General features: G+C 39.8%; 1 protein-coding gene across 2 annotated transcripts in view; it reads right to left on the bottom strand.

Moving 5' to 3' along the window:
* VAV3 (vav guanine nucleotide exchange factor 3) overlaps positions 1 to 22,745 on the bottom strand; it is a gene marked incomplete at its 5' end in the record, with an annotated part of 392,829 nt that overhangs the window by 200,512 nt on the left and 169,572 nt on the right. For both annotated transcript variants that reach the window (XM_082833520.1, XM_082833521.1), the window contains 6 exons: positions 1,141 to 1,244; positions 3,706 to 3,774; positions 6,200 to 6,292; positions 8,346 to 8,454; positions 13,693 to 13,758; positions 16,186 to 16,244. In XM_082833520.1, coding sequence (XP_082689646.1) covers positions 1,141 to 1,244; positions 3,706 to 3,774; positions 6,200 to 6,292; positions 8,346 to 8,454; positions 13,693 to 13,758; positions 16,186 to 16,244 — 500 coding nt within the window. The remainder of the gene's footprint in view (positions 1 to 1,140; positions 1,245 to 3,705; positions 3,775 to 6,199; positions 6,293 to 8,345; positions 8,455 to 13,692; positions 13,759 to 16,185; positions 16,245 to 22,745) is intronic.

The raw sequence follows: 22,745 nt of genomic DNA, 5'->3' as shown, positions 1-22,745 counted from the left end.
AAGTTCTCTGAACCTCAGCTTTCTTGTTTCTTTTGAAGACACACCACACATACAGTTATCGAATGAAAGTCACTCATATTTACGGTATTAAAAATGACTATTTTTAATTTCCAAATTTGAATGGGATTGATTCCATGCATGTTTTTATAGCAGGTAGATTTTACAAACTGGCTTAATGACTGTTAATATTATTTGAGTGCATATAATAATCAAAAACAAAATTAAAAACTTCTCTTCAAGTTTCTATTAGAGATCAACTTTTACACTGTTCACGCTCACTCAGGAACAGTTTTATTTTCTACTACTGTTTCACTGTAATCACTACTTACAACTCTACTCATTAATAAACCTCCTACTCCCTCCCCCGTTTTAATTAAGAAAAATACATTATCTGAAAAGTGGGAATGAGAGGGCTGAGCTGTGCTGGCTGGGAGATAACTCACATTGCATGGGGTCTGAGCCTGCTTCGGGAAGGGTATCTCTGGGGTAATACCGATTTTTGCAAAGAGCCCGGTTAATTTATTGTTTCTTTTAGCCCTCTACTGGAAAACAAAAAAAACGACTACATTAATATTTATCTAATGTTGATGTAAGCAATTAATTAGCTACTTCTTAGTACTAGGAACTATAGTGCTTGATTTTAAAAGAGAGCGCTCTATTTTAAGCAAAATTCCTTGGTACTTCTAATTTATGTGAATTGTTCGGAAGATTTTTTTCAAATTCAGAAAGGGAAACTGACGTTGGCTGTGAACGTAATACTCCAAAATACAGAATTATAAGGTATTAGAGTTGGAAAAAGCACTACGTACCAGATAATCTACCCCTAACATTTACAGATGGAAAAAAGGAGGCTCAGAGAGTTAAAATGACTTCCTGAAGTCTACAGGACTCAAGAGTGACAGAAACTGCACCTTCTGGTTTTCAATGCAAAAGTCTGAACCCTTCTTTTTTTCTTTTTTCTTTTCCCTGATACATATATAGAGGTCAACCACTACCCAGAAATTAACTGTCCCATGTTCTAATTACTGCCCAGACAGTATCTTAATGAACGATAGTAATAGCTACTTATGAGCAATTTTAATACTAACCCTCACTATAATTACAAACTAATAGCCACAAAATTTAAAATCCAAAAGTTACCTTTCCTTGTAGTTAATGAAAACTTGATACAAGTTCTGGTCGTTCTTATTTACAATGGAATCATGAATCTCTTGCATTAGGTTCCGATGAACTTTTACAAGTTCCTTAGAAAAGAAAACAGTGGCAAAGCAAATTAGGAATCAGAACCAAAAAAATCACCCGGAGCCCAGCATCCCTATTGCTGCCAGACTTGCCATTCAAGGATATGCTGAATACCCTCAATATATAAACCTGCTACCATGAGTAAAGAGGAAAAAAAGGAGGGGAAAGAAGAGAAAAGAGAGAAGGGGAAGGGGAGGGGAGGGAGAGAGGGGGAGAAAGACAGGCCATGTTCACGGAAGATAGCAATTTCAGATCTGACTGTGGAAAAAGAAATTCGCTCTCTAGTTATTAAAGGGTAATTTATTCCTTGTATAAAAATATGTACAGTTCAGTTTCATCTTATAATCACTTTAAATTTTTAAATAAAACTATCCCAGTGCTTAACGTTTTACTGACAGGATAAAGTAATGATTCATGTCCTCGAGACATAAAAATGTAGATTTGTACTTTGGTCAATTAGTGGTGTCCTGGAGCTAAGCTAACAATAATCAGACTAAATTACTTGAAACCAGCCAATTAATGTCATAAATAAGCAGCAAATAAATTGTAGTAGGCAGTTTACTAGGGCAACTCAAAAGATAGAATTTCACATTTTTCCTGATAAGCAAGTAATTTTCGGTCAGACAGTAAAATACATGTCACAGCCAGGAAATGAGGAGATCCGAATCAAGGTGCCAATTCTCCCAGGATCTCTTCCCGTGTACCTTGGAGCACACATTGATGCAGGGCATGCCCTTCCTTAGGAGGTGCTAAGTGAAATATGAATATGTTGGCCCTGTCACTTTTCTGAGGAGCATGGAAAAGCTATTAGAATAAGGACTGTCAAATGCGTTCTAAGTTACAGTGAGCGTATTTCGGTGGTTTAAGATCCTCATCTTCCTAAAATGTGTGGTTTGTTTTATGCTAAATATTCATTTGATATTGGGATCTTTTTCTTCCTTCTACGTTACAAATCAATAAGAATGTCTTCATTTGGCCAAAATCAGGAACAAGGACAACATGCCATAGCTAAACTGGTGCAAAGCAACACTAAATATAAAGGAATCAAAATATTAGAGACTTTACAGGTGATACAAGCAAGCCGGTTCATAAAAGCTTATATACTGTATATAAGAGCGACATATTAAAACTGAGGGACTACCCTGATGGTCTAGTGGGTAAGACTCTGCACTCCAAATGCAGGGGGCCCGGGTCTGACCCCTGGTCGAGGAACTAGAGCCTGCATACATGCCGCAACTAGAAGTCCGCATGCCGCAACGAAGGTCCCGTGTGCCTCAACAAAGGTCCCGTGTGCCACAATGAAGACCCAGCACAGCCAAAATAAATAAATTAAATAAATAAATAAATATTAAAGGAAAAAAAGAAAAACTGAGGCCAGTTCTAGAGGTCTAAGAACTTGAATCTTGCCTAGCAAGACCTTACATGGTATTGCATTTGGCTTGCCTCTATGCTTTTGGGTACATATCCTTTTAGGACTGTCAGATAATAAGGTACCCTGAAATTTGAAATGCTATGTAAATGTGAAGAAAAGCTCCTCACATCTTACCATTAAAATAGACTGTTATATCGGGCTTCCCTGGTGGCGCAGTGGTTAAGAACCTGCCTGTCAATGCAGGGGACACAGGTTCGAGCCCTGGTCCAGGAAGATCAGGGGACACAGGTTTGAGCCCTGGTCCAGGAAGATCCCACATGTTGCGGAGCAACTAAGCCCATGTGCCACAACTACTGAGCCTGCGCTCTAGAGCCTGCAAGCCACAACTACTGAGCCCATGTGCCACAAGTACTGAAGCCCATGCGCCTAGAGCCCGTGCTCCACAACAAGAGAAGCCACCACAATGAGAAGCCTGGACACCGCAACGAAGAGTAGCCCCCGCTCGACGCAAATAGAGAAGGCCCACGCAGCAAAAAAAACCCAACACAACAAAAATAAATAAATAAATAAATTTATCTTAAAAATAAAAGACTGTTATATCATAAAGAAGCAGTGTATTTCAGAAATGGGAGTTTAGGCTGATGCAACCAGAAGAAGAAAACACCAAAAAGCAGAGGACAAGGAAGTGTAGGAATGGAGGGAAGTGAAGAAGACAGATGGAGCCAGGACAGTGTCTGTAAGATGGGGTTGGGGGGCTGAAAGAACAATAGAGCAGGGAATGGGGCAGAAGGGGATTCCCACAAGAGAAAGAGACCATAACACCAGGGATTAACTGAGACTACCTTGTTGTGACAAGCAGTTAAGTATAATACATCAACCTTATCCTTTTGCGTTCAGCATACATTCTGACTTTTGCTTGACAATACGACTTACTAGTTATTTCCAGAAAATAAGACTATAAAAACTCAGGAGACAGAAAATTGGGTTAAAATTCTTTAAAAATACAATAGAATGTTCAAATAGGGACCCAATAAGAAAATGAGGATTTTATAGAAGTGTACCACAATTTTAGCTAGCATGTTTTTACTTACAGGAATGTTGATGAATACTGAATCAAATTCAGCTGCTGTCAGAAATCTTTTTAATGGTGCCATGAAATACTACCAGGAGAGAAGAGAGGGGTAATAATTAAGCACAACTTATCCTAATCTATATAATAGTTTCTCATCAATGAGCAATAAATATTACTGAAGTTAATCAGTATTATGAATACCAAGAAAGCAGAAACTATTTTCTCTACCGTAAAGATTCTATATTTGAACAGAGATATGAAGACATAAATACAAGTTAATACATTTAAAATATAAAATAAAAGATTTGGGCTATAAATCCTTCTGAAAGTAAGAAAAAAAAAGAAGAGAGAACACCTCTGGCCGAACTGGCAAAAAATGGCAACCTTCTGGAGATATGTTTGAGGACTAATTCAAAATATCCCTCAAATGCTCTGTGAAGATTCTAGATCCCTGAGATCAATAATTTGCATATACAATTTATGGATCATTCCCCTTCATTCTTTGAGAATTTTAGTTCCTGGCCTACCATATCTCTGTCCATTACTACCCCCATCTTCATTTTTGGTTGTATCAGTATCTGTGCAGATGGTCCTTCCAATAGCCTGGCCTCTCGGTTCCCTGAACTCCAATAATCTGTGCCCTATCCTAGCTCAGGTCCTCCTGTGGTCATAGCCCAAGACCCCGTCATTACCAACAACTGCATATGCTCCACAGAATTAAGGTGAAGCAAGCAAGTCTCTGACCTTTACCCTCCCACCTTTACAGCTCATTTCTCCAAGGACTTCTCCAACCCAGTGGGTCTGCCAATCCCCTGACCATCTCACATCCCTCATGTCCTCACTTCCCTTTTTACCCAGTTTACATTCCACGAGCCATCATCAGAATCACTGCCCTACAAGTACCCTTACCCTCTCTTCTTTCATTCTGGAAAAATGAAAACCCTGGTTAAATCTAGCTTGCCATATATTTTGTGCCTATACCTAAGAAGTTAAACAGAAGCTACACTGATAGCTAATTAAAAATATAATCACAAAACCCAAATGAGCCTGTAATGCTACATTATCCTAGTACATTTACCCTCTCGTTCTCCTAAACAACTCTTCCATGCCTTCAGCTCTCTTTTTAAACTTCCAAAACTTTCTCCTGGTTCTCATTCTCCTAGCCTCCAAATGTGGAAGTCACCAGAGGTGACCTCAAACCTCTTCTCTATCAACATCCATTCCCTTGGTGATTCATCTAGTGCCATGGCTTTAAACACCACTGCATAATGATAATGGCCCAATCTATACATCCAACCTTTCCCCTGAATGTCAGACTCATACATCTAACTTCCTCCTCAATACATCCCCTTGGAAGCTAATAGGTATTACAAATTTAGTAAGTCCCAACAGACTCGTGATTCCTACACCTGTCCTTCTCCATCTCAGTCACCATCTTCACCATTTACACAGTTACTCATGCTTAAAACCTAGCATTGTTAGGAATTCCCACTGGGCAGTCCAGTGGTTAGGACTCTTGCACTTCCACTGCTGTGGGCCCAGGGTTCAATCCCTAGTCAGGGAACTAAGATCTCACAAACCGAGCCATGTGGCGTGGCCAAAACAAACAAACAAACAAAAAAACAAGAACAGAAAACCAAGAATTCTTGATTGCTCTTTCCACACATCCTTTACCTAATCCATCATCAGATCCACTTGGCTCTACTTTCAAAATTTATTCAGAATCTGACCACTCCCTGCCACCTCAACCAGTTCCACCATTTTCCATCAACTTAATTATTACGATATCCTTCTAACATTTTTCTCAATTTCCACCCTTGCCTGACAAGAGTCAGAATGATCTGTTAAAAACTTACATTAGATCCCATCACTTCCTCTACTCAAAACGCTCTAGCTTTTAGCCAGGTGCTCCTATATGTCCCCTGTGACCTGGGGGCTCACAAAGTCTCTGATCTCACTGCTCCCCTGCACTCATTCTGCTTCAGCCTCCTGGGCTGTTGCTGTTCCCTGAAGCACACTGAACACTGTCCCACGTGAGGACCTTTCTCCCAGGGATTGTCCACTCTGGGATATTCGCATGGATTACTCCACTCCCTCCATTCACAAAGCTCTCTGCTTAAATACGATCTGACCACAGAGGCCTTCCATTACCACTCTATATAAGGTAACACCAGCCTCTCCCATCACTCACTACCCGCTTCCTCCGCCTTATTTTTCTTCAGAGAATTTATCACCACCTGGCATACTCATTTGCTTAAATTATAAACCCTCCCATGAGAGTGTCATGAGAACTAGAGCTTTGTTGTGTTGACTGCTATACCCACAGTCCCTAGAATAGTGCCATTCACATACGAAGAAATCAATAAATCATTGTGGGATGAGTAAATCTGCTTTGAGATCTTTAAACCCAAAGTCCTGCTGAAAATCAGAATATGCAGACACTGTAGAAACACTGAGCCTAATGTATTAGCAAGGCAGTCTTGGAGCGTCAAGAATGATACCTGATGACTTACTTTTTCTATTGACTCCAATGTTTCTGTATATTTTTCCTCTGTCTGTTTGATTTCTGCTAGGCAGCAACTCCGTATGTCATTTTCTGGACATTTCTACAATTAGAATTTTCAAATTAACATTATTTAATCAAATTCATGTATTAATCTTTCCAGTACAAGATAGAAATAAAAATGATTGATTTTTTTAAGTGTTCCATTCTAATAAAACACATAACTGAAAGATATATTTAACTGCATTTGTGAAGGATCTTTGCTTTTTAAAAGAATTTGAACGAAGTAAATGAAAAAGTTTTAGATAATTAAAAATATACTATTGAGTATACTCTCTTTAAACTGAAACATCTATTTTAGTATAAATGTTACTGAATCTGGAGACATCATGAATGGTCTTATACAGTTTTCTTAATGTACAGCATACTTTATAAGTGCTGTAGAAATACTGCAAAAATCATAAAAGGATATTTGGTAAGTAAAAAGTCTTAAAATATTTTTTCAAGAGTTAACATCTTGGTGTTTGGCTCTCTTACTGTTTAAGACTCTAGGCAGTAGAACATAGTAGGAAGATCAAAGTTTTGGGGATCAGATAGAATTTGGTTCAAGAACCAGTTTTGCTGTTATTAGTTTGTCTAATCTCTCTGTGTCTTGGTTTTCTCATCTATAAAACAGAATTACAGTACCCAGCCCAAGGAGCTGTAAATGAGATAACCTGTGTAGCGTGCTTAACACCCTGAGGAATGTACAAGAAGGGCCCTGTGCGTTCAATCATCATCACTGCTCACCCTGGGCCACGTGAACAGCCCAGCACCGTAAGCTCAGTGAAGATGGTCCTTGGGAAAGACAGTGAAGAATTTGCTGGTGCCCAAAGAAGTTGATAATTAAAGGGGTATGGACGATACTCCATCACCTAAAACACTCTTAAACTGCTGCCACAGGCGTCCTGTCAGCTCGTGCAGTGGGTTAAAGCACACATTCGTGACGTTTACTGAACACAGGCCAGCCAAGTTGTTTCCATCCCACAGAAGCTACTGTCCCCTATGTGGGCACCGGACAACCCGCCGGCCCTTTATTAAATGCAAGAGGTCCAAGAGAGCTGAGTGAATTCATCAAAGCACCGAAGAAACCTAAAGTACCACCCAGCTGATGAAGAAAGTCTTTTGTGTAAAGAAAATGTTAATAAAAGCTTAAGCAACTGACCTTATTTTTCATTTCAAATTATATATGAGAAAATCATTCAAGGTAATTCTGAATGTTTTAGATATTTTAATGCAGATAAAGCTTTGTGGGCTGCTGTTGACTATGGCAACATCTGAAACTAAGTTTATAAAATAGTAAAAAATGCTAGGAGACCTGTAATGAAACAAACAACAACAACAAAAATATCTCGTATCAACCCCTAACAAACAGGAAGAAATATTCTTTAACCTATACTTTATGCCACATCAAACTTAAAGTAGATTTACCTGCTTTGCAAGAGATTTCCTTTCATAACAATATCATTTCATGATCCCCTGAAATTATGTTCTATTGCCACTCTGCAATTATTTAGCTGTGTGGCATGCTGTTTACTTGTTAGACTTGATTTTCTTACTAGTAAACGGAGAGATTTAGACCAGAGATTTCCTATGGTTGTTCTGAACTGTAAAATGTCCTGTTTACATGTCTCCAAATGCAGCAACACGTCATGGTTATACAGTTACAAGCAAGTAAACATAAAAAAGAAAACAAACAAAAAAAACATCCCAGCAGAAGTTACATAAATAATTATTGTATTATAATTATGCTATTATTTTATAATTATAATTAATAGACTTATAACATAAATATTATTTCATTTTATTAATTATAATTATTGTATTCATTCGTCTTTCAAATAATCACTTTCCTAATAAAATACTCAGAATAACAAGTCATGGTTATAGAGTTATAAGCAAGATAAAAAAGAAAAACAACGAGCCCAGCAGAAGTTACATAAATAATTATAACCATTGTATTAATTATAATTATGCTATTATTTTATAATTATAATTAGTATAATTAAAACATAAATATTATTTTATTAATTATTATATTAATTAGTCCTTCCAATAATCACTTTCCTAATTAGATACTCAGAGTAACTTAAAAAACAGGCAAGTCAAAGTCCTACAGGCTGATGCGCCTCCTCTGCCTTCATCAAGTCCTCGTACACTTCGCCACCTTCGTCTTCCCCATAAACACAGTCGTACAGACCCTCTTCATCTTCCACACGGGTTTCACTGAAGCAAAAGGTATAACATAAACGTCATTTTCTAGCATGCAGTAAATACAGTAGTTAGAAATAGCTTACTGGTTATCAACAGAAAATCCAGAGAGCAAATCAAATACAGTGGAAAGAGGCAAAGGTTTACATTACAGCTCTGCCCCTCCTAATAAGAACAAGGACAAACGACAACCACAGAATCTGACAACGATGGCAGTGCCCTAACCTTCACTGGGCATTTACTACGCCTCTCTGCATGGGTTATCTCGCCTGGTTTGCCCAGGTCCAGCATTAATTTTGTTATCAGGTAGGCACTGTTGTTTGGCCAATTCGAGTGACAAGGACTTTGAGAGAACACAATGTTCTTTGACTTGCCCAGGATAACACAGCTTATCAGACAGCAGAGCCAGGATTTAAAACCCAGTCTGTCTTACACACTGAGTGGTTTAACTGCTCTATCATACTACCTCCCATTTTTCATATGTCAAGACCTCAGTTTCATTACCTGTATTAAAGGGTATAATATGGAGAAGACACAGGAGTTGGGGAGGACCTAATATGTTATAAATAATCTTTATAAAGCAAAAATTTCTGCTGATTATAATTGTCAATATCTAATGCAATGGTTTTCAAACCATGTTCCTTCAAGGCCACTCAGAGGGTACCCACAGGTTTGATTCTGTCAGATTCTGCTTTTATCTGTTCTATTTGTATTTTGCTTAAAGAAATGGTCCCAAGACCACAAGACTTTTTTTTTTTTTTTTTTTTGCGGTATGCGGGCCTCTCACTGTTGTGGCCTCTCCCGTTGCAGAGCACAGGCTCCGGACGCGCAGGCTCAGCGGCCATGGCTCACGGGCCCAGCCGCTCCGCGGCATGTGGGATCCTCCCGGACCGGGGCGCGAACCCGTGTCCCCTGCATCGGCAGGCGGACTCCAAACCACTGCGCCACCAGGGAAGCCCCACAAGACATTTTTAAAAGCCATTGAAATTCTTCTGCTGGTCTCCTGGCAGTGGAAAATAATCCCTATTTTTTTTTTAACATCTTTATTGGAGTATAATTGCTTTACAATGGTGTGCTAGCTTCCGCTTTATAACAAAGTGCATAGGTTTACAATCTCAAACGAAGGGTTAGGGAAAGATAATCAGTCACTGTGGAAGCGTTCATGGAGACTTTAAAAATCGGGCCCTATTCAGTCAACACAGAAACAGCTGTTTCCACCTATCACCCATGCTGTTACTACTCCTTAAGATTTTCCTTTCAGTTCAAGAGTTCTAGAATTAGCTTCTATTAACTAATAGTGCCAAAGAACTGAGATTAATAAATTTAGGTATGTTAGAAAGAAGCATTAATATCTCTCTGAAAAGAAATTCAACTCGTTCAGTACTGCCAGCCCTTAGCATTTCTCTTGGGCCTGTGCAGATAGAACATTATAAATTGACGTACAAAAATAAAAGCACTAACTATAAATGTCACTCTGAAACTCGGAGCATTTTTCAAAGTAGGTGCAATCACAAGGTTGTCTATGTTTGTCATGAAGAGTTATCTGGAGGCATTTGACAGAAATGAACTGTCAGACATCCAGAAGAAAGGAAGGTGCCTTAAGGGAGAACGCTCTGGTGGTGAGAGAAGTTTCAGAGAACCTGCTGTGAGAAAAATTCATTCCAGGATTACCTGTCCACCCATCCACCCACCTACCTGATTCTTAAACCAAGAACCTACTGATTGCCAGACTCACCAGTGCTAAGAATGCTAAGATCCAAGGGCTCTCCCATAGTCTAGTGTGGAAAACAGCACATAAACACATAATTCTATGAGTGCAGAGGAAAGAGTAAGAATAACTCTGACTAAGGAAGGCAGGGAAAGCTTCATGGAAGATACTACATCTGAACTGGATCTTGAGTGTATTTATTTATTCAATAGGTATTTGCTGAATAAATACTATGTTCCAGCAGATATAGCTGCAGACAAGGCAGACACAGTTTCCACCCTCCAGGGTGACACAATGAATGAGAAGAGGGGATGAGCATTCAAAGGACCCCAACCTGTGCGATGGCAGAGAGGTGTGCAGAAGCTGGCGACGTGAGGGGTGGAGTCCCGTCCAGTGGGACCAGGTGAGTGAGGGGAGCCCCAGAGGGAAGAGGTGAACCAACCTGAGAAGGGCCCTGCGCTCTGGGAGCTCAACCTTACCTGGGCATCTGAGGACCACAGTGGGTTATAGAGGGGTAGTGTGGAGGGTCAAGAAGCCAAGCAGGGAGATAGAGAAGCCAAGAAATGAAATGCTGTGGGTGAGAGGTAATGAGTACCATAACCAGAGTAAAGGCAGATGAGGAGAGAAACAGAGACCCAGGAGACCGTGTCAGCTACAACCAACCAGACTTGGGGACCAATCCGGATTAGGGAGAGGGGGGAGGACTGAAGGATGCTTTCAGCTCTGTACTCTGAAAAACTGGGGAGATGGTGAGTCTTACTGGCAGTTCCAGAATTTCCATACTGAGGGGCTGAGGCAGGCAGTCTCGCCTTAGGCAGTCTCCCTGAGAACAGTGGGGCTGTTAAACTGGTTTGAGCACTTTCTATAACTCATCAAAGGGTAGGAAGGTCTGATGAGTTCATGAAGGAACTGAGATTAAAGAAATGATAAAGGAGTAGGTTCTGTATCAAAGGGGATCCTGTTCAGAAGGAAAACAGGCTGTGAAATCCTCTTCCTCCCTCAGACACTCCAACCCCCACCTCCAAACCAAGAAAAAAAAGCCAAAAAAACAAAAAAATTACATTGTCTTTCTTAAGTCTTGCTATTGACTATTTTGCATGAGGGCAGAGGTACATATGTATAAATTCACACAGATTCTTCTCTAAGAATTGTAGGAGTGACACACACGCACCCACACACATTGCAACTGGGCTAGAACAGTTTGGGTTTTTGTTATTCAATCCCATACTAAAGCTGTTTTTCTTGCTAACAGTTTGGGCAGTAATCTCTGATTTGCACAAAATGAAGAAGGGAGAGAGGAAAAAGCTGTGATTCTTCAAATGGTCAATAAATCAACAGCAATCTATATTAGCTTTCCTGTGTCTGGGCAACCTAGATATGGTCCCATCTGACACCCTGGTCATAAAGGTTGAAGGAGCAAGGACACTACCGTTTAGCCATCTTACACGCTCTCCATTCCATCCTGTGTCTGTTTCTCTCCACGTGAGGACAGAATGACCCCCCCCCCGCCTGGGGAGCAGACCAGTGTTTGTTCTGGGGCCCTCCCTTCAAGCGATTCACCCCCAGAGGTTAAAGGGAAGTCTATGAGTCCACAGAGATCATAACAAAGCCAAGACTGAAAAGCAAACCCTCATAGCAAACTCAAAAGCAGGCATTTGCAGGAAACACACGACATTTGGACCTCCGACCACCTGGTGAAGAGGTGAAGCAGACTGCACCTCCCAGAGCATGTGAGTTGGCACCTCAGAGCAGCCAGTTCAGGCGCCCAAGTTTTCTCCAAACTTGCATCCTCACGGGATTTATCTTGGCATCAACAGAACAAGACGAGGGAAGACTATAAAAATGAGTAGGTGTAGGTGGGGAGTTAAGATAGAATGTCATCATAGCACTGGAAATAATATTCTTTCTAAGACGACAAGGAATTCGATTATCTGATAAGTAGTCTTATAGTCACTTTATGAAGACTGTAGCCAATTCAATGAGACAATCAGCAATTACCTTGCTGAAGATTAGTGAGTTCTTGGAGATTTTAAGGAGAGATGAGAAACCATTCTTGATACACATGTAAAATACAAGACTTCGAGGCCCATCCAAAGGCAGCCTACTCTGGGAAGGGCTACCAGCCTTGCCGTTGGCTCCTGCTGAGAGCTTTCAGAGGAGCAAGGCCTCTGGGAATCAATGCAGTGAGTAAGAGCCTCCACGCTAGAATAAGAACTGCCTGGGTTCCCATCCAAAGACTACTATTTCCTTATGATCTTCAGCAAGTCATGATCTTCAATATGATCTTCAGCAAGTTACTTAGCTTTCAAGCCTCATTTTCTCATTTGTAAACTGTGGTGATACTAGGAACAACCTCATAATGTGGTGTTACATGAGAGACGCGTGTAACATGGTTAGGACAGAAACACGCACTCAGTAAGCTCCTATGAACTGATAGATGTCTCACGATAGCTCCAGCCTGAAGCATCATGCCTGGAAGACAGTAAGTGCTCAATGCAGCTTTGGCCTATTAATTCAGAAAACAGATACTTACTGAGGACCTACTAGACACTAGACACTGTTTGAAGTGCTAGGAAAAGAGCCAAGAACAAGGTCAAGTTCCTGACCTCATGCAGCAGGCCTTCTGATGAGGAGACGGACAAAAAGTGAGGCAAGCCGAGACTGCCTCAGGTAGAGGCAAGTACCGTAAAAACACAGAGCAAGGTGAGGGTGGCGGCAATTTTAGATAGGAAAGGCCTCGCTGGCAGAGCCATCTGAGCAAAGACTTGGATGGCGAGGGGTCAGCCACATGGGCAGAAGGGACAGCCAGTGTAAAAGTCCTAGGGCAAGAACAAGGTCCGTGTGCTGGGGTATTAGGATCGATCAGTGGATGAATTTCCACAGGATCTGAATCTCTCCTGGAGCAGAATCTATGTCTTCTTATAATTCTTTGCAAACATACCTGCTCTTTGGCATCAGCTCCTTGAGGGGTGAGGATCAAGTTTTACCTTTATTTGTAATCTGCACAAGTCACTCAATCAGCAGAAGATAACCAGCTGCAAAGACCTTTAGCCTCTCCCAACTATTAAATGATACAGCCCCAAAGGATTCTCTCTTCAGAATCAACACCATCTAATGAAACATCCCTGAAGAACTCCCACCCACACTGATCTCGTTCGTCCTTGAACTTACACAGCAAGCACTATCTGTCCTACAGGTCCGGTGGTAGATTCTATTAATACTCCTCTCGTTAATTGTCTGGTTCCAGGTTTATCTACTACCTTTCCTATGCCTTTGAGAAACTTCCAAATGTTACTTCATTGCTGTCTGTTTCTTTACTCTCCATAGAGACTTGCACAATGCAAGGCACACAAGAGGAATTGAAAGCCAGTTGAAGTACATTTTCTCATGAAGCTTTCCATCAGGAGTCTGAGGTTAATTCTCACATGTCTTAATCACTAAGCCACGGTTCCCCTTCAGAGAGCTATTTTAACACCCACGGTTAAAATCCACAAAGGATGCAAAAATTGGCAGTGGTGTACTTTTGTTGAAAATGCTCAACATACTCTATTAAATCAGGCAGGCTTTTGTAGATGTCGTCATCATTAACGCTTTCTTCTGTCGGGAAGGGCCTAGGAGGGAGGGAAAAAAAAAGAGTGAATAGGCAAAAACTAGGCTGGACATTTACCTCTCACGAAACACATACGCTCAGCTGCTGCCAAAGTGGTCAGATCAGTCACCATGTTTAACACGACTTCTGGGGCTTCTCCCAAAGTGCCTGGCTGTGGCTGTGTCAGGGTCCCCCAGGGAGGCATGGCACCTGCTACCTCAAATCACCTGCAGCGATCACGGCTGGTCACCACAGTCATGTGAGCAGCCGTGGATGTGCTGAGGTGCTCATCTGACCTCCCACCAGCCACACACCTGCAGGCTCACATCAGCGCCCACTGCAGCCCCCCAGCTCAGAGTGGGTCCTTGCCTTTAGCACCATTCAGATTCTTTGCACTTACAGAATCTGATCTGACAAATAACTTGGTAATTAGGTAACAACCATTCTAGCATGACTCAATTCACTAGTATAGATGAGAATTAGAAGACAAAAATGCCATGCCCTTTATATATGATCATTGACTCTGATATACTTTTCTACTCAGACCGTAAGTTGTGTGAGTTGTATTTTTTATTTTTCATCTATTGGACAAATAAGTCAAACAAGCCTCAAAAAGAGTACGATGTTTTCTTTGTCCCCTGCTCAGAGAAAATCACTTTAGTTTCTACCCTATTCCTAGCCATTGGCTTCCCTTGTTTGCTTCGTACTATGAACTTTATTCATAATACCAACATAATGCCCTAAATTTATGTCTAACAAAATCACAGTGATTATACTACAGTGCCAAAAGTTTTACCCTCTTTTACATGAAGTCAGCATGTCATATGTTCCATAAAAACAAGAGGATCCATCAAAATAAAAAATAAGCACTAGATAATTACTAAATAATTATATTTAGTATAGTGAAAACATTTTCACATTCGTTTATGTATTAACTTAGTACTTAAGACATCTGAGGAACATATATTTTTCAAATAAATTAAAATGTGTGAGAAATGCCAGTTTCGAAATCCTTTTTTAAATAAAATTTGACACATTTTATTATACTCTTATATACAAGTCTATTGTAGTAAAAAATTGAAATTATAAGTAAGAAGGAAAAAGTATAAGGAACAAGGAAAAAACTCTTCTATATATAGTTTCAGAACCAACAATATATAAATACATAAGAATAGAATCATGCTATTTCAAAATTTGCCGTTTGCACATAACAAAATATATGTTGACATGGAAAGATAATCATGTATTGAAGAGAAAATGACAAGGTATGGAACATTTATCCAGCCTAGAGACTACTGTAGAAAGCTGCCAGACTCATGGCCCATTTCTGAGGAAGGGTCTGTGGGTGTCTTCCCCAAGATCACTGTGCTTTGTACCCAGGGACTGGGCTGTCATGCTTGGATCCTCTCTGTTTGAATCTGAACGTGAACAGAAAAATGGAAGCAACAGAAGAAGAGACCCAGGGTCACAGAGCCCCATAACGGCTGGAGACTGAATTATGGAGCCCTGAGGAAATCAGGTAAAAAATGAGATCCATTCCATTTCCATGTGGCCTGGCTGTGTGGCTACTGAAACTGTTTTTCTGTATTTCTAACATTCCTAATAATACAACCTTCTGACTGACCTAACTTGAATATGCAGTATTTTAAACAGAAAAGGCCCGACACAACATAACACATCTACCTTTCCATACTTAACTGACTGCATAATGCTTCACTGCATGGAGAAGGTATAATTTAAACAATTTACAGTGAACCCTTGAACAACAAGGTTTGAACTGCACACGTCCACTTATAAATGGATTTTTTTCAATAGTAAATACTACAATACTACACGATCCACAGTTGGTTGGAACCACAGGTGCAGAGGAACTGAGGATGCAAAGGGCCGAATATAAGTTATACTTAAATTTTCAACTGTGTGGATGGTTGGTGCTCCTAATTCCCACGTTTTTCAAGGATCAACAGTACTTCCAAGTTTTTCACTTAGTTCCAAACTTTCAATACACCTTCTCGAACATATATTATTTTATACTTGTCTGATTATTTCTGAAACGCCTAGAAGTTGTGACTTATTGTTATGGCCTACAGGATATAAATGTACTGCAATATCTTTTTTAAAAATATCTATTTAATTAAGCATTTGTGTTTGTCTTAATGAATCACCTGTATAGGAATGTTAGAGGGAGTTAAAAGAAAGAACTGTATCAGTGACAGTCACCAGTGAGTTGAGAACGATGTTTAGCCAATGTGTCTTATTCAACGCTACGAATCAGTTCTTACTTGCTCGATAAATTTCAAATGTCTATTGAGCACTTATATACCCGGCCACTCTTCATGAATGAGATGTGGTCCCTGTACGCAAAGTGCTTTACACATAGTAGCCATTCAATAAACAATCACTTCATTGAACTGAACAGGACGTACGAACCACAGAGAAGCTAGCTTACCTGATTCCTGTGGCCAGCGCTACAGGTGTGCGAGAGAGTCGCGATAATGTTTCTATAACCTGAGAAAAGAGGAAAGGGCTCACTGGACGTGTATTTCAGAAAAAAATATATTTTTTCAAAAACAGTAGTTTTACAATCTAATATTAACAATAGCAGCGGAAACATAAGTTTGCAGGTGTCACCAAAGTGCAGAAAGGGAAGAGTTGTAACTGAGAAGTATATACACCTACCTATAATTTTGTCCCTTTCCTTAATTTTCTGACTCTACTTATAATTTTGTCCCTTTCCTTAATTTTATGACTCTAAGCAGATTACTAACCTTAATTTTCTGACTCTACTTATAATTTTGTCCCTTTCCTTAATTTTATGACTCTAAGCAGATTACTAGCAGTCAGTAAAAACAAGGAGTTAGGGTAATTCTAAAGTTCTCATGTCTCCCCTACTACATGATCTGAAAGACCCTGTAACGCCGCTCTGTCCAAAACAGTAGACGCTAACCACACAGAGGCTATTTAAATTTAAATTAATTAAAATTTTAAAAACAAAAAATCAGGTTCCTTAGTTGGACTAGCCACGTTGCATGTGCTCAGTAGCCCATGCGCCTAGTGGCTACTGCATTGGACGACACAGACAACAAACACTTCCGTTATCACAAAAACTTCTATTGGACAGCACTGCTGTATAGCAAAGTGGTTCAGAGGGTGGGCTCTCCAGCCATACCACGTCACGTGAGTTCTGATCCCGACTTCACCATTTATTAGCTGTATATCCGTGTGCAAACTACTTAATTTCTCTGGGTCTCAGCTTTCTCTTCTGGCTACTGCCTATAATAATTAAGTTAGGTTATTAACAGTCACTATCTTATTATGAGAATTAAAAAGATAATACATGTAAAGCATTTATATGGTAGCTATTCTTTATAATTGCCAACTTCAAGAAAATTACCTTATTCTAATTCTGAATATTTTCAGAAAAGGAATTTCCTAAATTACCCTTAATTATCTGTATCTGTTTCAAAAATTCTTCATAAAGTTCTTCAGTATCTAACCCTCGATGTGCCCTGCTAGATCTTTAGCGTTAGTCCATAGCAACTGTACCCTTCCTTCCCACGTTTACACCTAACAGCATCTCTTTCAAAGACTTACTGAGGAAGCTAATGAGCTAAAATGTGTTTTTCTCATGAAACCTCTTTCTATGATAATAGATATAATTTGTCTTAAGTATCTAAACAAAACGTAAATACATTCTACTACAAGGCCTATTCACAATGAGAAAACAGAAAGAGAAAAGGTAAAAATCTATCTCTAGGTTGAGGTAGTCTTTGAATTCCCCAGTTCAAAGATGGAAATGTTTCCAGTACTAGGAGTCACATAAGGGTATTAGCCACACATATACTTATTTATCACCTAACTTCAGGAGGCAGTATATTGTTGTGGTTACAAACTCTGAACTGAGAACACCTGGATGAGCTAGGCCCACCTTCACCAGCCTCTATAAAATGTGGATAATAACAACTACCTACCTGCCTCACAGAGTTACTGAAAAATTAAATGACACAATGCCCATCAAATGCTTAACTCAACAAATGTGAACTGTTATTAATACATAAAATAAAATAATCATTATATACAAATGAAATTTAATCTAATCGAAGGCCTTTATGCAATTTCTTTCTGGTTTAACCTTGGTGAAGAGCAAAAAACAACCTCCTAGGTAACACTTGATATCGATTAATATCCATAAGAAAGAAAAAGCAACTTCAGTGAGTCTGTAAATTCAGAAGATCATGAACGAAATAATAAATTTATCAAAATAAACTGATTCAAGATAAAAATACTCATCTGCTAAGTTTCCAAAAATATGCATTATTGAGTGAAAAGTCTAGCTATTGGAGGAGTCCAGGATAACCTGTGGAGTAATATTTAGACTGCTGAATTAACTACATTGTTGCATTTTAGCATGAGCCTTATCCTGATGTAGCACTGTTCTAAAGTTATGGGGTGAAGTCGGCTTCTAATTCGTTTTTTCACAGCAGTGTCACTACTCAATAACAAGAGAAATAGCAACAGCATTAGTACTGCTATGTGTTTTACTACTGCTATTATTTAACACAAATGTTAAAACACCAGAACTAGTCACAACCTGTCCCCGCCACAAGACTATATGTAGTTTGATTTTTTTTAATACAATTGTCCACCAGAGGGAGCGAGACAATAGTCTGTCACTTCACTCCTGCATTGAATGTAAGTACAAACATTTCTGAAAATTAACATGCTGAAACCAACTGTTATTTACTTAAAAGAATTATCTAGTCTATTCAATGATAGAAAAATAACATAAAGATAAAAGTTCAGTAGATGGGACTGAAGGATAATAGGTAGCATGTCTTAAAGTGAATCTCCCAGGGGACTATCACTCAGTTTTGTATCTATCTTATTGTACATCAAGTCCATCCATTAACTCAAGTTTAGCCAAAGCAAATAAGGACTGTTTGGTCAATGTAGTGTTTTTTAGAACAGTGTGTATTCTATATAAAGGTGGAGTGTATCCGGATTTGGAATAGACAAGTACACAAATTAATGCCAGATTCTGAAGTCCTCTGTGTGGAGAATGACCTGCTGTTAGAAACATCCTTCAAGTATATTTACAAAAGAAAATAGCCCCAAGGGCGGTAAGAAGACTATTTGCCTTGAAATGTCTTAATTTCTAAATTGTTGCCTCAAATAACATGACATATGGACATTTACTCCCAGAAAGGGGGATAACAAGTTAGAATATTTGCAGGTTAATAGGCTGAAAACCAACTACTAAATCCACATCATGGATTTTCTTTCTCTACCTACATCCATCCCTTGTTTTATAAGAAGAATGGCATTTGCAAAGAAGTGAAAAAATTCCAGATAACAAGAATAAGAGTTACCATGCGAGGAAGGTGGGAGAGGTGAGCAGGGCTTCTGTGTGTCTGCTTTAGAGGGGTAGGCTAGATCCCAGAATCTATGAAGGGTCATTGACAAGTTTAAGGAAGATAGCAGGGTCAAAACTGCATTTTTAGAAGATCACTCAGCAAAGTGAAGGACAGACCGGGGTAGGAGGACATGGGATACAGACAGGGACCAGGAGACCCACTGGGGGTGGGGGGGTTCTCAATCATCCAGGTGAGAAATGAGAGGTCTACAGGAGAGCTAGAGAAGAGATGGAAATATGCGAAGTATTTAGGAACAGCGGCTGACACACCGTGGAGGCTGAGGAAGGAGGAAGAACCCGGGACCACCTGGGCCGGCTGTTACAGCGTAGAGGGGCCACAGTGCTCCGGGATGCTCCCGAGCAGGAAACCCTCGTCCTCGGTTCCCTCCAAACGCCTGACTACATTCATCCTTGTCTCGGCCAGGCTGGTCCCCACCCAGAGCCTTCTCTGACCATCTCCCTTCTCCAGTCTGGGTTCTTTCTGTCCCTACAGGACCCTGGACATAACTCTGCGCTAGCACCTATCCCCTCATTCAAAATTTATCTGCTGTTTAAAATATTTCAAAAGGACTCGTGTTTATCTTGTCAATTGAAATAATGCAGAAATACATAAAAGTTGCCCACCCCCCACACACACCCCTCTCTCACCTTCTGCCTAAAGGAGACCAGAGCTAAGAATCTGGTGTGACTCTTGCAGAATTGTTTTTTTCTTTTTCTTTATGATTATTATTTTAGGTAATGTGTTTCTGTTATACAGATTTCTCTACCAACGTGCTTTTGTCATTTACCAACATATCACATATAGTGGTGTCAACACATACAGATCTTTATTCATTTTAATGAATTCATTCATTCATTTATTCATTTGAATGTTGTATCACATTCCAGTGTCTGTATATAACATAATGATTTAACGCTTCCCCTGCAGTGAACTTTTTCAACATTTTGCTACAACAATGCTGCAATTACCATCCTTGCCAAATACCTTTTCAATTGTGTGCAGCTATTTCTATAGGAAGGATTCCTAGATGGGCTGACTAGGTATAACCATTGCTCTTCAATAAATATGCACAAACTTGCATTACCCCTGAAGAGTGTGTAAGAATACAATAAGGCATTCTAATGACCTGTTTGTCTGTCTTTCCCATCCAACAATGGAAAATACCTTAAGGGCAGGGAAACTGCTTCTTCACTGTTCTATTCCCATCACTGCACTCACAGCCAGCCTCCAAACAACCACTTAACACAAAAATCTTTGTTGCTCAAACAAATGAATGACTACTACTTACCCTGCAAAATTGTTGTGTGGATTAGTTATAATATGTGTAAAGATATGTAAAGAGTTTAGCCTGCCACAAGTGAGGAATGAATGAGTAATTGAAGAAGCCCATTATGAAAATTAAATATTAAGTATGAGAAAGAGTTGCTTATCTCCTCAAACCTAGAGACAACGTATACAGTGGCACGCCCCTCCCCATCAAAATTTTCCCCCTCATGATAATTTTTATTTAGCTTGGGCTCTTTATTTTTTCCATCCCCATTAGTCAGTTTAAAAGCCATGAAAGAAAAACAGTTTGCCAAAACTGAATGGCAACACTGTACACTACTAAAGCTACCCATTTTAACTCTTCTCTTCATGAGACCTTCTGGCTAATTCTCACCCTCTGCTTATCTGGCACATTAGTGCTGTTGATATCGTAGTTTGTGAGAAAAGTAAGTCAACCGTGCAGAAGCAGTTTGCCGTAGCTCCTTCCAAGGTCATGAGTTAAGGAAGCCATGGACATAGAGAAGAACTCAAGGAACCATGGGGACCAGCACACAGGTCTGTCAAGAAGTACTAGTTCATTATGGCTTTACCTCCTTGAGCTCTCTACTCTGAAGTTTTATCTCCTAACTCTCTCCCTGAGCCAATGGGAAGGCTATAAAGATGCCTGAACAGGGCTCTGGATTCAATAGGAGTTCCTGGGGAAGTGCTTCTTCCAGGAAGATAGGTGAAAAAAGGGCCATCAGGTGGCTTCAAGCTTGAGCACCAAGCACCTGACAAGCTTGGCAGTTCAGGAACGGTCTGCAGCATTGCAGCACCACGGCACGAAGCTACCATCTAGCAGCTGAAGCTATGGGCAAGGATGCTGCATCATGGTTCCTACAGGCTCAGAGCAAGTTCCTGGAGGAAAAACCCAAACCCCAGAGGACGTAATTGGAGGTGTGGGCCTGGGGGTGCCGGGCTGAGTAATTCAGACAGGATAGGCCTGTAGACTAGACTGAGTGCAACCGGAAGCAACCCAGAGATCTGGTATTATGCAGGCATCTGATTCTCTGCCAGTGAAGCCTAACTCTAAATCCAACCAGATGGTGAGTTTCAGGCTAACAATATATCTCACTTTCTCCTAGGAAATCAACAGAACTCATTTATCTTAATTTCCTTTGCAGTTCTAATCTCACACAGCAAATTACCCCATTAGGATACACCGCAGCTTAGTGTCATTTCTAGCAACATGTTTACATCTTTCCTAAAATAGCTGGTTGTTGCTTTGAATACTGTAGAAGGCTGTTGAAAAACATCCCTAGCACTTCTTCTGTGGGTAAAGCAAAGCAGTACAACTAGATAAGATGAATAAAACATTACTTCTGTATCAAGAAGATTATGAACTATGGGAAACTCATTTGCGTTGTTCAGAAGAGTAGAGTATCTATATGGGTTTAAGTGGTCCAAATTACAGTTTGTGCAGACCTTGATACTGATCATAAATGCAAGAATTATTCTGTATGTATTATTCTGAGGCTTCGAAAGTAAAGCTCTATAGAGAAAAAGAACCTCTCTTTAGGAAAGTCATATACTAGACTGGTTAAGATGCAGGCTTAAGACTCAAATTTTCTGGACTCACATCCCAGCTCCACCTCTCACTAGCTGGGTAACCACAGAAGAATGTCCTGTACTTCTACTGCTATTTCCTAATGCCACTGTTGCCACCATCATCATTGGTAAAGTAAGATTTGGTCTTTGCAAAGCACTTCAGAAAATAACATGTGATGTCTACCTCAAGTTATCATAGGATACAAAGGAAAGCTTTCTAATGGCTGGGAATACATTTAATAAATTATGTTGTACATTCGAGTACTTGATGGCTAGCGTTTGTTAATAGTTGCCAACAGTTGCTAAGCTTGTCTAATTGTAACACTATGCTTTTTAAAAATGAGGACTGTTGACAGTAAATGTTTTTCTTTTATTTAGCATTCATTTCCTGCTTCCGTGTAATTAATGTTTAATCAAAATAATCAAATAAAAAATATAAACTCCTGTCATACCAAAGTATGTCTAACAGGCTAAAAACAATTGCATTTGACCTTGCTACAGTGAATTTTAGTAAAAAACAAACAAATGTTCCACGCCTAGTCTGTTCGTGAAGATATAACACTAATAACGACCAGAATCACATCCAGCTCATAAAAGAGCTCTAAGAACTGACAGTACAAAGAGACGGGCTCAGAGAAGCTTCAGCACACATCGCCCCACAGTCCCCATCCCCTCCACACCTCACTGCCTCAAATAAATATAAAAATCTATGTAACTAGAGTGTGTCTGTCATTTAACCACA

Source organism: Leucopleurus acutus (assembly GCF_964270905.1).
Source record: "Leucopleurus acutus genome assembly, chromosome: 2".
Taxonomy (NCBI): Eukaryota; Metazoa; Chordata; class Mammalia; order Artiodactyla; family Delphinidae; genus Leucopleurus; species Leucopleurus acutus.
Note: the sequence above shows the minus strand (reverse complement) of the source record. Positions and strands in the feature narration are given on the sequence as shown.